This window comes from Mya arenaria, chromosome 15 (assembly GCF_026914265.1).
Source record: "Mya arenaria isolate MELC-2E11 chromosome 15, ASM2691426v1".
Lineage (NCBI taxonomy): Eukaryota > Metazoa > Mollusca > Bivalvia > Myida > Myidae > Mya > Mya arenaria.
The window spans coordinates 53614439-53628015 of record NC_069136.1 but is presented as its reverse complement, the minus strand read 5'-3'; the positions used below and the strand labels follow the sequence as shown (position 1 = coordinate 53628015).

General features: G+C 33.8%; 1 protein-coding gene and 1 non-coding gene across 3 annotated transcripts in view; both read left to right on the top strand.

Annotated features, from left to right (window-relative positions):
• The window catches only part of LOC128220350 (uncharacterized), a 29756-nt gene that overhangs the window by 13498 nt on the left and 2681 nt on the right, over nucleotides 1-13577 (top strand). Inside the window, exons 14-28 of one of the 2 annotated variants that reach the window (XM_052928709.1) lie at nucleotides 776-1065; nucleotides 1183-1269; nucleotides 1461-1817; nucleotides 5152-5237; nucleotides 5538-5601; nucleotides 5775-5972; nucleotides 6102-6286; nucleotides 6363-6645; nucleotides 6955-7104; nucleotides 7223-7478; nucleotides 8014-8204; nucleotides 8643-8915; nucleotides 10928-11036; nucleotides 11901-12051; nucleotides 12739-12786. In XM_052928709.1, the coding sequence (XP_052784669.1) occupies nucleotides 776-1065; nucleotides 1183-1269; nucleotides 1461-1817; nucleotides 5152-5237; nucleotides 5538-5601; nucleotides 5775-5972; nucleotides 6102-6286; nucleotides 6363-6645; nucleotides 6955-7104; nucleotides 7223-7478; nucleotides 8014-8204; nucleotides 8643-8915; nucleotides 10928-11036; nucleotides 11901-12051; nucleotides 12739-12786 (2728 nt within the window). The remainder of the gene's footprint in view (nucleotides 1-775; nucleotides 1066-1182; nucleotides 1270-1460; nucleotides 1818-5151; nucleotides 5238-5537; nucleotides 5602-5774; nucleotides 5973-6101; nucleotides 6287-6362; nucleotides 6646-6954; nucleotides 7105-7222; nucleotides 7479-8013; nucleotides 8205-8642; nucleotides 8916-10927; nucleotides 11037-11900; nucleotides 12052-12738; nucleotides 12787-13577) is intronic. The other variant, XM_052928710.1, reaches the window with a different exon arrangement.
• On the top strand, nucleotides 3699-3775 carry Trnaq-cug (transfer RNA glutamine (anticodon CUG)). The gene has a single exon. It is a non-coding gene; the product is annotated as a tRNA-Gln (tRNA).

Here is a 13577-nt window from a genome sequence, read left to right as displayed (position 1 = left end):
TATTAGAAATATGTATACTTTTCTTTTCGTTTGACTATGAACAATTTAGGAAGCGACTAAAGTTTGAAAAAGACGCTTTATGAATAACAGGCCTGTGCCTTTTCTTGATTTTTCCATTAATTAATGATTATTAAATCATTAATGATTATTAATGATTACCTACTAATGATTGTCTACTTTTCTTAAATCATATGCAAAAAATAAAAATGAATATTTATCGAAAACATCGGCTACTGTGAAAAGGAATCTTATAAAGTTAATAATAATTCATAAAACTTGATCTTTTAATATCATTAATAACGTCGCTATATAAAACACGCAATTATACACAATACAATTATTCATTGCATTTTTAGCTAATAAACTAGTAATCACCTTTTGGTTCCTCAGCATGTTGACTCTGTTTTATTTGTTCTTGGTTGTTATGATACAAAATATACGTCATATCAATCATAAGATGCACTAGACTTGGACTATACCTACTGTGTATTGTATCCAAGTGAAACGCCTTATAACCCAGTTCAATATCAAAATTTAGCGGGTGTAACCCGGAGCTTATTTGCCGCTTTAACTGTTTCCCTGATATGATTTTATGTTTTGATATTAGCTGTGTGCAAGCATGAGGATTTCGTGAGATGATATCATTCAAACATTAATTTAATGAGACAATTTGAATTCATTATTTCGTAAACCGCCTGTTTTAGATTATCTTTATTTGTTTAACAACTTAAAGAACTATACAAGTAACTTTCTTTTACAATTTTGTCTTATTCAGATTTAAATGCGACACGCCCTGGTGTTGCACATGTTCACCCAAAAATTGCCTTTGAGGTGGAAACTATCAAAGGGAACCAGATGTTAAACTGTTTCTGTGATTTTATGCCACCTAGTGGAATGAATAACACTTACACTGTTAGATGGTTCCTGACAAAGGAAGCCATTTGCATCAAAATAATTTACACGTCTGAGCCCAAGCAATATACCTCTCCGTCTGATTTTCGATCTTATTCTAGACTTACGGAAGATATGTTGCTCAACGACACGGAGTGGAAGCCTGGATCAGCAGTAAGTTTATCATTAGGATTATATTGATAAGTACCATTTATAACATGTTTGAAAGAGAGTTTTTTGAATGATAAATGTTTCCTGTATCTTTAATCATAGTATTAGCTTTCCTTGCAGATTGTTTGTTCAGTTACGATGGGGTATACCCAATCAGTGCTAGAAACAATGCCTGCAATTAGTCCCGAACGATGGATGGGAATTGAAGTAAGTTTGAAAGATAGCGCTTTAAAAGTTTATGATTAAAGGGACTTGTCCAGTAGCAGTATCCATACTGAGGCGCCGAAGTATTTCCATATTAAGTCATTAATTTACACGTCCACAATCTTGGATTTTAGAAAGTGAACTTGGGTCGACAGATGTCACATGTAATGTTTTATTTAAACTCTTTGTTTTAGGTTTTAAACAAAACAGTATTACTAAGGAACTTGGAATATGTTGATGTAAATGTTCGCCTTATGATTCCGTTTACCTGCAACAATGGGGAACATGATTGTGATCTGCCAATTACGATAGAAATACCAGGGAATACTGAATCCTGTCAAATACCTGATGTTGTGCAAATATCGACTGACGAGTTCGGCTGTCGGCTCAATTTGAAAAACAGCGACATTAACAAACCACGGAGATTGGGATTTGCATTGCGCCTTGGCAATATCGTTTATCCAATTCAGAAAAATGGCTCCATAAATCTTTTCATCGACTCTTCTGTAACTCAAAGGCTTTTTCGAAATTACACGCTTGATCCTGTTCGGGTAGGCCATTTTATACAATATATAAAATACTTTTGAATCCTGAAATAAAATCGATAGTTTACGTAGTAAGTTAATGTTTACACCGCTCCAAAAGCAGGGTATCCTTCCCTTAATCTTAATACATAACTACGCAGTTTACTTAATAGTGATTTCAAAATAGCAACTTAAGCAATATCAAATGTAATAAACAAAAATGCCAACAATTATTGACTCAGGGCTACAGGTTTTATTGACTTAACATTCAGAACATGCTTGAAGTAAATAATATGCCCCGGCTTTTATTCTTGGCCGACTTTCCAAAGGTATTTGATCACTCTGTTATAATCGAAGGTCTTAAAATGCAAAATTTTGGTACCGATCAAATGAAATAACCTCTTCTTTAGCGGTATGCAAAGTATAGTTACAAATAATGGTCACTTGCGGGAAGCAATGCCATTTGAAAAGCAGATTGACAAGGCTGTCAATTTTCTTCAATTATATTAAGCCCTTGTCTACAAATACTGTTAAGCTATATTTAGCAAACCTCTGGTATCAAGGGAATAAATGTAAAATAATATGGAAATTTAACACTCAATTTTCGCTGAGGATGCTACTTATTTAAATTATGATACAGGACATTGTTTCGAATCCTTGACAAAATAAGAACCATTCTCAAAATGAAATACATCCATGATATTGAAAGTGGCCACGTTAGAAATAACAGTAATTCAAAATTGGCAATTTAAACTCTTTATATGGACGTCCGAATGTGCAACAACATAAGGTATAACCTCTATAACAAAAACAAACAAACAATTGACAAAAATACACAGAGCTGGGTGAATTTCATAAACCACTAAAATAACGTTGTTGGGTGAAGAAACTGATGTTAAAACGTATATTTTACCAGAATTAAATTACACATTCATAGTGTTATCGAATCCAAGCAAACAAAATATTGAAAGTTTTGAAATAGCTATGTTAAAATTCGTTAATATGGTAAGCCAGATAGAATAAACATGAATATATTGTACCATAAACTATGAAAAGTGCGGAATAAAGCTTACAAATATTGCAGTTTTTCATGACTTTTTATGAAAATTAAAAGCTGCTTTTGTTAAAAGATACATAGATGACATTACAAAATGTCAATGGAAAATCTTGTTCACAATAAACTTATAAATTGTGGAAATATTCTTATTTTTGAACGTGAAATGGATATGGCTTCAGTTTAAAAGTGTCAGAAAACGGCTCATTTTTAAATGATGTAATTCTTGAATTAAGGAAAAAAATAAACAAACATACGTCTCTAATTAAATCAAAATTATTGTCTAAATATTGAAATGGAATAATAAAAATATTCGTAATACAGGAAACATTTTATTCTAAAAAGAAGATGTATAAGAAGTACTTTGAACACATTTTAGATTATAGAATCAGTACATTTTACACATCTAATCAAAATGAATATTTATACGGCATAAAGAGTTCCAACTTCATCGGTTACCAAACTCAACTTCAATCATCCCGGTGGAAACGAGCAAATATTTCACTAAAGATAGAATTAGACACACTAACATTACATCGTTAAAAGAATTGTACAATCAAAACAATAAAACAGTTTAAATACTTAATACTACTTCAAACAACATAAACGTAATATTAAAATGAACAAAAACATAAGCAAGCGCAAAAGAACAATAGAATGAAAACGGATATATTGTCATATATACGAATTAACAAAGAACACCACCTTACATAGTTCCTTTTGAGAATAATATCAACAAATACCTTTTACGTTCAAGCTTGTCATTTGTAGTGTATGTCCGTTCAGGTGTTGAATTAAAAGAAGATTAATATCTGGAATGGTATAAGACACAACAGTTGTGGAACAAATTAAATAGTCCGCCCGGTTAGCTCAATCGGTAGAGCGTTGGACTCTGAATCGGACAACCCGGGTTCGATTCCCGGGCGGACCAGGTCATTTCTGTTGTGATTGGTTATGAAATCCTTTCTACGGCCATGTACAGAAGTTGTCAGTTCCTTGCAGAGGTGAAGGCACCCAGTACTGGTTCTGCCCAGGATAGGTGTGCGGTGGTTGAACTGTCACTCTGGGACCCTTCAATGTGCTCACGCCGGGACCCGGAGTATAAACTACTAACACCACCACCACAAATTAAATAATTGCATTGCGTCAACGATAAGTAAAATCTTGATAAATAAGCTTGAGGATTTATAGGGAATAAAATGTTAAGGGAAATACAGTAATATTTGCAACCTCTATATTGTTTTAATACTTTTACATTAACTCAGACAAGTATTATAATTTACATATGTCCTTTCACGCATATATGATGTATTTTAAACTGTGAAGTAAAATAGATAAGCAATAAGCGTTGACAAATAACAAGTAAAAAGACAACAACAACAATGGGAAATACTAAAAGATACGTAATCAATTATAAAAAGACAAAACTAACCATATTTTTTTTATCATTTATAATATTTTTTTCGGATTCTATGACAGACATATTCTACGGGAAAAAAGTTTATGTTTATGAACATGTCATGTTCCATTCTTTAATGAAAACAAATATGTAAAATTATCAAAAGATAAAAAATAAATGTTCAAAATTAGCTGGAGCTGCTTATGTGATTTTTCAATCATTTCAATGTAATCAGCGTAAATGAGTAGGGATAATTTATACTCCCAGACGTATAATCTCATGTCAAGGTCTCATGACAAGATCGTACATGAAAATAAATAAATAGGTTAGTGAAGCACTGGTCCCGGTTCCAATCAAGAACGGCAGTGAAGCCACGCGGTTTACTTATTGTTCACACGTACGCATGTAAAAGCATAAACTGAGATGAGCTGCCAGTCGAACCGTATCTGTCATGTTGGCCTCTTTGCCTAATTCTTCGCAGAATCAGCTCCCGTCCATTGTTTTCCTGTTAACAGTGTCCCGTCGACCGCTTTACAGTCATTTGGAATGTGTATTGACTAACGCGGTGTCTCTAAAAATATAATGTTTTCGTAATCATCCTTATAATATGATTGATAACAACATATAAAATATCGGACGTTCAGTCGGATAACCAGTATTTAGTAGGTAGTTTGATTGTTAAAAAGGTTTTACAACTAATGCGAATATCTCAAGATAGAAACCAGAAGAAGACTGGTGAGATATTTGAGAGGTAAAGAGAGCATGCCCCTATTGTGGTTTAACCACATGATCTCTTGAGTAAGAGTGGTACACCTTTTCCAATCTTACCCATTCCTGTTTGTCTGGTTATGAAATCTCATTTAAATATACTGCATGATGTGGTTTATACATTTATGATTGATTTGTAGATTATATTATCATCAGACTCCTCTATAATCCACCAGAAGCAGTGCTATTCTAACAATGACCCACATATGAAAACGTTTGACGGAATGTAAGTTTAGTTTATGCAAAGTGGTTATCTGTACTATTTGTATTATTGAAATGAATTTTATCTTGTGATAACTAACATGCACATTTGATAACAGAATAAAGCTATGGGTGCGATTAAGCGTTTATAATTTATCTTGTTTGTCAAGCATTGACATGACAAATATATCAATTAGCACCATCTTCTGTTTATGAAATGATATGTTTTGCTTATCACTCTTATCACCAAAATTAGTGTTCAGCCTTAAGAAACGCTTTAAACAAGAGAGCAAAGTTAAATACTTAATATTCGACAATTTTGTAGAACGTACGAAAACCAGAACGAAGAACGTTTTTTGTTATACAACAATCCGGCTTTCCAACAACAAGTATGTCTATGTATATTTTCTTTCAATACAAAACAGACAACCTTCGTGTTCACTCCTACTTGATTTCCTAAAGAAAAATTTCCAAAAAAACAATTGTTTTATAAACTTAATTTAAGAGCGAACGAAAAGAGCATCAAACATAATAACAGCAATTATTTGGATGTTGCCTACAGGTTCAAATTCAAACAACTCACTGCCTTGGAAGAGATGTGCCCGTTTTTTGTAACTGCGGCGTTATGATAAGTTCTGGACGGGACATTTTCGTCGTTAACAATTGCGGTGGAAACGGAATCTGGGACATTAGATTCCGGTTGTGTGAGGATGGTGTTCTTAACAACCGTATTAACAAGATATCCATATACCATTTTCAAGTAAACTGGGAAATTTTAGTTGATTTATCTACAACCGGCACATAAAAGCAGTTACTGAATTATTGAATTGAGTTTTACATGTGCTACTATAAAGTCAAATACTGATTTGTATTTATTATATTGGTGTAGGTATATTTTCCTACGGGCACAATAGTAGACCTCTCATTACAAGAGAAGTTTGTAAACGTCGCGGTGTTTCCTTCATTGGCTGATTTCAACAATACCGAAGGATTGTGTGGTCGGTTTGACGGTGACACGGTTAATGATCTTAACAAGCGGCCAGGATCAGAAAATGACACAATTCTTAGCTGGAAGTAAGTGATGTAAATTTAAGTTTGATTCTGTTAATACGAATATGTAACAACACTGTCAAATTTGTTTTTACTGCAGGCTCTTTCCACACGAAGATCTGTTTGGTGAAACGTATAACCTAACACAATTAAACGACACATTGAAAATGTGTTCATGCAAAGCAAAAGAGTCCGGTTTGAAGTCTTGCACACATGGTTCTGCGAAGCTCTGTCAGTTTGAGCCATCGTTTACACAAAGTTGCAAAGATGAAAGCAGAAAACGGAGATCGGTTTTGGAAATTGGCGATTACCATGGTGCCGTTGGCGTTGGGTCAGTGAAAGGAAACACGGGGACTGGCCTGCTAACTAGAAGCTTAGAAAAGGTAAAGGATACAGTTTAAAATAACGCAAGTTCAAAACTAGTTTGATGCACCATACATTACTTGAGAACAAGCAATACGAACACTTGACTTAAAAAAAAAACGACATTGACACTTAAGGGACAAAAAATGGCACCGAAAGAGGAAACGACGCATCAAACAAGACACAATATTAAATTATATCCATAACATCGCTTTTATATTTACGCATTTTAGACTTGAAATGACATTTGAATTATTGATATACATTAATTGGAATATTTCATTTTGATCTCGTTTTATGTATTTTATGTTCCATATGCATAATTGCAGAGAAGCAGCCTAAGAGATGTTGATTATGATTTCATCAAAGCAAGAGAAGAGTGTTTAAAAGTGATCAATACGACCGCTGTCAGATTGTGTAAACTAGTTCCTGGAATGAATATCGAAACTTATATTGGCGATTGTGTATTAGATGTTTTGGTAAAGACAACTCGCCTTTCACACTATATATGTTTGTGTAAATAAATTTCAATATTGAGTCTTGTCTTGTTCAAATGGGATCGTTTTATGCAATTTGCTAACTCTCATTTCGTTTCAGTACACTAACAATTCTGAATGGGCCTTATTACATCTGGAGTTGATAAAACGGAAATGTTCTTATGACGTAAAAAGTAAACAGCTTCCGGCAAAGTCCGCCTTGAAGAACCTTACCCTTGTTCTAAATGATTCTTTCATTGACTACAAAGATAATCAAACATTGCCTATTCAAGCCGCATTCACTGAGGAATTTCTTAAAGTAATAATGGACGCAATATGTCCCTTGGAGTGTAATAAAAGAGGAATCTGCATTAAGGGTAAGTGTAAACTCAATAATGATTGTGCTCTCAACCTGCAGAGATATGTAGAGAGTACTTCGAATCATTACTATGGTCCAAGAAGTTTCCAAAGTCAACGTTGATTGTTTTGCATTAAAATGATAAGGTTATATACATTTTAAGGGAGTGGTTCATGTTTCATATTATCTGATATCAAAAAGGTTTGCTTCAATGATAAGATATCATATAAATTTAGTTAATAGCTTTACTATTATCAATAACTAAAACATATAACAAAATGTGTTCCTTTCCGCCAAAAAACGTTATAAGCATTATTGAAAATTGAATGATTTTACCCGAATTGTGCTCAATCATGTCAGTGTTAGTTTCTGGAATATATTAGTACATGGAAGTACGTAAACTAACTGAATTTCTGCAAATTTTAAAGAAAACAACAACAAAAGTTGTCGCCAAAAATCTGTGAACAAGTCCCTTCAAGGATTCAAAATAAAATGTTAAAAAAAAGTTAACGATGAAATAAATGATATATATATATATATTTAGTTCTTTGCAGGCAAATGTGTATGTGACCTTGGATTTACGGGTGTAGACTGTTCAACAATTACTTCCCTACCTCCGGAAATGCTCGGTCTTCCGGATGATGGTCTTTGCGATTTGACAAAAAGGCGTTGTGAAAGAACATCTGTGTATGGCAATAATTTGGCTGATGGTGTAAACTTCACATGCAGATTTAAAATCGTCACGGTAAGTAAACGCTTGTTTGTTTACATGTAATGAATAGTTTCGCTATTTCCTGGCATTCAAGTGGTTATGATTTGCCTTTTCTACTTTTTTACTATTACTGTTTCAAATTGCTTTTAACATTAATAATATTAATATAATAGTTATTAACATATCAAAATTCTCAATGTTAGAAATCATTGCGGTATGCGGTAAGAGTAGTTACAATTAAGCTTGGTTGGTAGAGCATCTAGCTCATACACCGACGGTTGTTGGTTGGCGCCCAATACCATGTGTGACATCACCAGTCTAAGTATCTGTTTCAATGTATTATCACCAACCCCAAATAACGTAAAATTGGTCGTTGTTGACATAGTCCCGTTATTTGCAAGTATATGTTATGACAGTTATTTGAGTAACATAGCCTGAATGATAAAAAACGATTTGATTCACTGCCTACAGTTAAGGAACACCGGTACCATCATATCGACAGGTAGTGTCTTCTTGACTGGGGCAAAGCTTAACACTTTTATGGAAGCCGAGTGTAGAGTAAATGCACGTTCCCTGAGGAAGAGAGAAGTTGAAGACTTCGGAGAAGACACTCTTGCCCATGGAAGTCAAGTAGCACTAAGCAACGACGGACAGATTTTCAGTCAGGACATGATGTTCATAACGTACGATTCGCGTTGCGTAAACTGTACAATTCATAATGGAGAGAAAATGTGTTCCCCTAAGGTTTGTAATATCAGATATGTGTAATGAGACTGAATTGAAGTTTGCCAGCATCACGTGTTTAAATTGTGTTATTGTGTTTGTTGTTAAAGTCTTAAGAAAAAATATTTATTTAAAAAAATCAAGGCGACGACCCCAACATTATTGAACCAGATATGTTGATGCATGTTTGGTGAATCCGTTTGTTTGAATGCCCTGTGGCTCTCGTTCAGACTTTAAAGCTGCACTCTCACAGATTGGACGTTTTGACAACGTTTGTATTGGAACAAGCAAATATTTGCGAAAATCCATGAAAATAAATTATATAAGACGTTTGACAAAAAATTAGATCCCAGATTTTTATATTTAAGTTCAAATATTATGATTTATGCATTTATCTTAAACCGTTTGTCATAAAACTTTAATTTTTGAACGGAAATATGAAAATATACGATCTGATTTTTTTGTCAGCAATCTTATATTATTGGTTTGCAAATGTTCACGCTAAAAAATGCACTTTCCAAGACAAAAAATAAAAATGTTGTCAAAAAGGCATATCTTTGAGAGTGCAGCTTAAACAAGCTCTTTGTTGTTGTTAATAATCAGGAGTTCAATGAAAACCAGGTAAATAGAATGAGGATGCCGTTTCAAACGGGTGGGCTAACGTCAAATATTGAATTCCACCCAATAATTTAAGCTAGTATTGGTGTATAATAAAGAAAGCAGGTGTGTGGTTAGCTTATGTGAAGAACTAAATTTTGTTTTTGAGGAGGATGCTGTCAAGGTCAAGGTCATTGTTAAATGTTTTTAGCCAAATAACTTAAGTAAGAAATTATGTTTGGTGAAGAAATTTGGTTTATACGTGTGTGATAGCTTATGTAAAGAGCTTACTTAGATTGCGTTTGAGGGGTTTGGGTTAAGGTCAAGGTCACTTTTAATAAAAATAAATAGGTTGAAACACCTAGCTTAGGATTGCTTTAAGGGCGACCAGGTTATGGTTATGGTCATTGTTACTTGAAACAGAAAATTGGTTTCAGTCTAATAATTAATAAGAATTGAGGATAGTAATCAAAGTTGATGTTTATGTAGCTCATGTGAAGCGCAAGATTAGGATTGCTTTTGAGAGGGTTAGTGGTCAAGGTCAAGGTCGTTGTTACTAAAAATCTGAAAAAAATGGCGGAAATCTTGGTTACCGCCTAAACATTTACGCTTGAATGGATGGATAGTGATAAAAATTGGTGTAAATGTTGTTTATGTAAATAGCTAGCTTGAGATTTCTTTTGAGAGAGTGGGTCATGGGCAAGGTCACTGTAAGTTAAAAGAAAGTTGGTTTCCGCTCAATAACTATAGTAACAATTGATGGATAGTGTTGAAAGCAAGTGTTGGGGTAACTTATATGAAACGTTAGCTTTCACGTCACTATCACTACAAATCGATTTTTTTATCCCAATAACTTAAATTAGAATGGATAGATTTTAAAATATGTGTGTAGGTGTTTTATATGAATCGCTAGCTTTGGATTGCTTTAAGAGGGATGGGGGTCCAGGTCAAAGTCCCAGTGACTAAAAATAGAAAAAAAATGGTTCGCGCCCGATAGTTTAACCTAAAATATATTGATAGTAATGCAAGTTAGTGTATGTAGCTTATGATTGCTTTTGAGGGGGGGGGGGGGGGGGGGGGGGCTGGTCAAGGTCACTAATTTTAAAACTTAAACTTGGTTTCTGCCAAAAAATGAGAGATAGTGAAAAGAGTGGGTTTTTACGTAGCGTTTGTTGAACGCTAGCTTCGGATTGCTTTTGGAGGGGTGGGTCAAGGTCACTGTTATTAAAAATAGAAATTAAGTTTTTGCACAATTACTTTATGGTTGCTTCTTATTTTTAGACCAGAACGAACATTAATTAGCTATTATTTCCGTTAATAATTAAATAAATATGTTCCTGCAGTTTTCATTAATTTACTGGAATCGGAATATACTATCTTGATTCTAAAGATGACATATAGGTCAAGTATTGAGACGTGCCTACATATATTTTCAGCCTGGCTTCTGCGTGAGGAATGGTTTCTGTTATATCAAAGACGACATTTCAAACTGTCATAAATGTATTATTAAAGAAGACGAATCATCCGACTGGGAAACAATGAAAGGTAATTAAGACAACCAATATAGAGATAGAATAAACGAGTTATTGTACTTAAGGCGATGTCCATAGTATTATTGACTTAAGAGATAATATTTGACTTGCATTGAAAAGCTTTTTGATTTATCAATCATGTTCTCATTTGTTTGCTAATATTCTAGCTCACTTGCATTTACATGGATACAGAAATGTAATATATGTACATGTTCCAACCTCTTCAACATAATCTGATTGGCTGAATTCATTTCATTTACGACGGTGTTATCAAACTGAATCTACCGTCCCAAATGAGTGTGTAAACCGTCGGATAATGTATTAATTTATATTCATACGCGGCTTTTTTTCACTGATTTTTTCTTCTTAATTGTTTTTGACCCCATTTTACTCAACACATCTACAATCAATCAGCAGTCTTATCTTATAACAATCCTTACTCGGCCGAAATGACTAGAAACTTTAAAGACTTTTTCCGTTGTGAAGAACTAAGAATGGAATGTAATGCAGAAAAAGAATGTTTCCCTCCCCTTAACATAGCTACTTATTAAAAAGCATGAAACTGAATGTCGTTGCACTGATGTCATGTTACGAAGCCTAAATAAAAATGTTTTACACTGTCAGAAGAACTACCAAAAAAGAATTAAATAACGTCTTTTTCAAAAAAGTTCATTTAAATATGATTGTATTGTTTCTCTTAATAAAAGAAGTTTCACTGTAAACATAAACGAATGATCAAGAATACAGTGTTTGGAAGAAAAATTATGGGTACGAATATCGGTATTATGCCATTTGGCTAAGATTAAAAACTAGTCCATCGTAAAATGTTACATTTTCTTGTATGACAAAATAACGTTTTATTTTTAATCCGAAACAGGTTGCGGCGAACAGCACCCAAATATCATTAACAACTATTATTATTCATCTGTGGATGAAGGATCAAATATCGACCTAATCGTCAGTATAGTGTCTTCGGTCATTACGCTCGTAGTCGTCATTGTGGAAGCCATAATTATTTTATGCGACAGGTACCAACTATACTTGTGCACTGCTACAGATGCATTTAATGTATTTAATTATAGATTGTTTTAGTAATACGGTTTGTCGGTTTAGTGTTAGTGAAGCCCGAGTATCCGTCTTCTGACTAAATGTCGGCACTTAATATTCAATACTTATATCTATTTTCATAACCTGCAACATTTCTATTGGATGAAAAATGTCCCTTCTAAATTATTGAAGAAAGTATTTGACCAATCACAAAAGTGAGTCATTTTTTATTAAAAGTAATCCTATGCCAAAAGACTCGTTAATTTTGATAGTGTCTGGACTTTTATTCTAATTTTTTGTAACCACTCTCATAGTTACTCAACCATAGGTTTTGTCTCAATAATCCAATGAAAACTACACGGACGTCATCAAGTGTCATCAATACATCGGTTGGAAACACGTTAGACAACAGCTCGTCTTGTAACCTTATTTTGTCACACAATTTAATAAGCAAGACCAACCTAACTGGTTTTACTTTTTAAAAAAGATACATTTATGGTTTAAAGACCAAGGAAGAGAAACGAAACTGGTCATTTATCATATGCCATTGATGTACTGCTCCAGTTTTTGTAAAAAAATATATAAAAAGAACGTTTTCAATCACTGTAATATATTTTATTTGTTAACTTTGAACAGTTCTTAAATGATGCTTATCTTCTATATTTCAGATTAAGTACGTCTGAAGATCGGAATCAACCATCTCCTCATTCACAAACGTAAGACAATTCACGTAATAGAGTGTTAAAATAGCCTTCATGAACATGCAATGTTATAGATCCATCATGTATAAGTTTATGGTGTCACGACACACTAGAACACGTCTATTTTAATGTAAAAATACATTAATTTTATTTACTTCCAACATGTTTTCGAAAGTTAGATAACGGGAACTTTTTCGATTACGGTGACTCATTTCACTTGTGAACATTTTGCTGAAAGTAATGGAATCAAATGATACTAGTATTTTTATAGTATTCTGTTCTCATATTTCTGGAGAGACGGCCTGAACATCCGGTATCACCACCCAGATATACACACATAGGATTCATACAATATATAAAGAGAGCAGAAGTGCAGGGTCATGTTGTCATAGGCTTTCAAAGAAGAAACACAGTACTGGTGTCTACCTAGAAAACGCGATCGAGACTGATTTATATCAGCGCATCATAGTCTTTACAATCAAGCTAGAATAGAATAATTAAAACTTGCCAGACCGCGTATATTAAAAAATACATTTCCTTGAATCTCGGAGCTCGGACATTGTCCTTATAACTTTGCATACTTTTCACTGTTCGTTTTTAAGCAGATACGACCATTTATTGGTTATAGCCACCTTCCCTCATGCCGGAAATTTACGTACGACCGTGTTATGAACTAGTGCCTAACCAAATGCGCGTTCGTGAAAGTGTTATTTATAGAGCGTTTTTGACGCTGACGACTTTTTACTGTTTTTAGTACGTTGACCGACTTGATGGAACAATAGGGCCATCAACAACTTGACGTTGGT